At 65.3% G+C, this 2,799-nt stretch overlaps 1 protein-coding gene across 1 annotated transcript; it reads left to right on the forward strand.

Annotated features, from left to right (window-relative positions):
• The first annotated feature begins 485 nt into the window (after positions 1–485).
• Positions 486–2,292, forward strand: GPIHBP1 (glycosylphosphatidylinositol anchored high density lipoprotein binding protein 1). Its single transcript, XM_065895660.1, has 4 exons — positions 486–537; positions 1,121–1,240; positions 1,831–1,944; positions 2,057–2,292. The coding sequence occupies exons 1-4, from the start codon at positions 486–488 to the stop codon at positions 2,290–2,292; spliced, it is 522 nt and encodes a 173-aa protein (XP_065751732.1).
• The last annotated feature ends 507 nt before the right edge of the window (positions 2,293–2,799 follow it).

The following is a 2,799-nucleotide window of genomic DNA, read 5'->3' on the forward strand; positions in this document are numbered from 1 at the left end:
GCCTGGCGGGAGCACTGCAGTTGTGCTCTTCTTTGAAATCCTTTTAACAAGGCCCCCGGAATGTGGATGATGACTCACGGCTGAAGGTGCCTGGGCAGTGGTCTGCAGCTGGAGGGCCCGTGAGGCCAGGCTCCCGTGGCCTGGGCCCGGGTCCTTGGGGTCCAGACAGGGGGCAGTGGGCTGGCCAGCCCACACTACTGGGCTGAGGCCTCAAGGCCAGGGCAGAGCCACACAGGTGGACGGGACGCCCCAAGGCCAACCACAATGACTTCCTCTCCCCCACCCAGCCCCTGGAGTCAGGGAGGGAAATGACCATCCCTGGCCCAGTGCCTGGCCTGGGGGCCAGTGTGAGGCCCATTGTTTGAGGCTGGAGCTGGGGGGTCCAGGGCCTCCGGGAAGCCCCCGGCAATGTCCTTTGTCCCACTTCCCACAAATCCAGAGGCCCAGCGAGGAGCCGGGCGAGCAGACGCGGCAGCTCCGGCAGGATGAAGGTGTTGGTGGCTGTCCTGCTGGCTCTGCTGCTGTGCGGGCAGCAAGGTACTCGGGGCGAGGGGAGACCCTGCAGCGCGGGAGACAGCATAGTCCAGGCGCACAGGACCCCCAGGATCACCCAGCCTGGGGGCAAGACCTGGCTTGGGAAGAAAGAGGGAATGCAGCTGGAGGTCGAGGCCACAGGGAGGTGGATGAGGCTGTTGTGGGTTCCCACAGGTCCCTGAACCTGCAGCCCCGGCCCAGCCAGCCCCTGGGGGCACGGGCTCCCTCCCCACCCACCCCCAGGCTCAGCCGCTCAGAGAGGCAGGCTTTGGGGTGCCGTCTCTTCTCCCAGCCTCAGTTTCCTCTTCTGTGAAATGGACAGGCCATCCTGACGGCTACGGGCCAGCTGCTGTACAGGGCCAGCACACAACCCCTAGTGTTGCTGGTAAGGAACACACAGGTAAGGAAGCGGGGCCGGGGCTCGGAGACCCAGGCAGCGACCTCACCAGCTTGGGAGGCGGCGGGGAGGACAGAGGGACTGGCAAGGGGGCTGATGGATCGAGAGGTGGGGGCGTGGCACTGGACCCCGAGCATGTGTCCTCTGTGCCCGGGTAGTGGAGGTTTACAGGCGTCCCTGCGCGGCCAGGCAGAGGGCAGACGCAGGAGGTCGAGGATGATGACGTGGACGCTGGACCTGAAGGCTATGACGAGGACGACGACGACGAGGACGACGAGGCCAGCGTGACTGCAGGCAGCAGAGGCACAGGTACCTGCCCACCCCGACCCCACGGTGGGCCACTTGTTCCCCTTTTCCAACACATGCGTGGGCACCGCCGAGGGCCAGGGTCCGCGAGGCTGACGGTAAGGACACGACAGGCAAGGGCCCCCACCTGTGAGCTTCCCTCCCCTTGTGGGGGGAGGGGTGAGGAGGGGCCCCTGACACTCAGCACATCCTCACTTCTCACCCTGACCGTGACCCTCAACTGCCGTCCAGAGTAGGGAGGCCTAGAGAAGGAGCCATTCCTGGGAGGGACAGTGGTGTCGCAGCAGGGAGGTTAGAGAGAGTTCACCAGGCAGGACAGCAGCACAGCGGAGCCCGGGATGGGGAGACCAGAGAGTCACAGGCCCTGGTGTGGAGTCCTGTTCAGAAAGACATGAGCAGCCTGGCACTGGTGGGGCCGGGCGAGGGGAGGGAAAGGGGCCAGTCCTGAGGCAGGGGCGCAGGGTTCGTGGGGGTCAGCCGAGGATGCGTGAGTGGGACAGGAGCTGGGAAAAGGCCTCACAGGTGAAGAGGCCGGAGGTGGGGGGCTGGGTGAGCCGGGGCGCGCTGGGGACTGAGCCCGCCCGGCCTCCCAGTGCAGCTGCGGTGCTACTCCTGCCAGTCCCTGCACCGGGATGAGAGCTGCAGACAGATGCAGAGCTGCATCCTCCCCAAGACCTGCAAAACCATCGTCTCCCACTGGAATACTGGTGAGCAGGCCACCCCGGGGCAGCCGGACGGGAGGAGCCTGTCTCCCACGTCTGTGCGGGGCCTCGTCCCTACAGTGTGACGCACTTTCTCCACCACCCCCTTCCCACCCAGAGTCAGGTCCCCAGACCACCTACTCGGGGTGGTGTGCAGACACATGTCAACCCATCAGCAGGACGGTGGATGGATCCCTGACGACCATATCCTGCTGCCAGGCCAGCCTGTGCAACATCCCGCCCTGGCAGGACCCCCAGGGAAGCGGGGCAGGTGGCCCCCAGGGTAGACCCTCAACCGTGGCCACCGCCCTCCTGTTCAGCCTCCTCGCCAGCCTTCAGGCAATGGTGTTCTGAGTTGGGGGGGCGGTCCCATCCCCATCCCCAGCCCGGCTTATACCCTGGCTGGTCAGCACTCTGCCCACTGTCTTCCCCTCCCTTCCCCTCCCCTGCCCCCACCCCAGCTTTGGAGAATAAACTGGAAGCGTCTGTAATGATCCGGCCAGCACTGGTTCCTCACAGCCACGTCTGCCTTTCCTCAGTGTCCCCATCTAGCACCCTGGTCTCCTCTCCCTGCCTGTGTGTGGCACGATGGCCAGCACGTGGGCCTTAGGTCCAGGCCTCAGCTGCTCACAGGGTGGGTCCACCCAGCTCCCGCCCCTGGCAGAGAAAACACTCACCATGTGCCTGGGGGGAGACCACCCCAACTTGCTCCCCAACTTCCCACCAATGAAACACCTCCATCCATGTGATGGGCAGCCCATCTGGGGGAGGAGACTTTGGGAGGAAGGCTTCCTTGGCCTATAGGAGGAAGGGCCCTCCACCCCGGGAGGCTGCTGGGGTTTGAGGGTGGAGTTGATGAGG

This window comes from Phocoena phocoena, chromosome 17 (genome assembly GCF_963924675.1).
Source record: "Phocoena phocoena chromosome 17, mPhoPho1.1, whole genome shotgun sequence".
Taxonomy (NCBI): domain Eukaryota; kingdom Metazoa; phylum Chordata; class Mammalia; order Artiodactyla; family Phocoenidae; genus Phocoena; species Phocoena phocoena.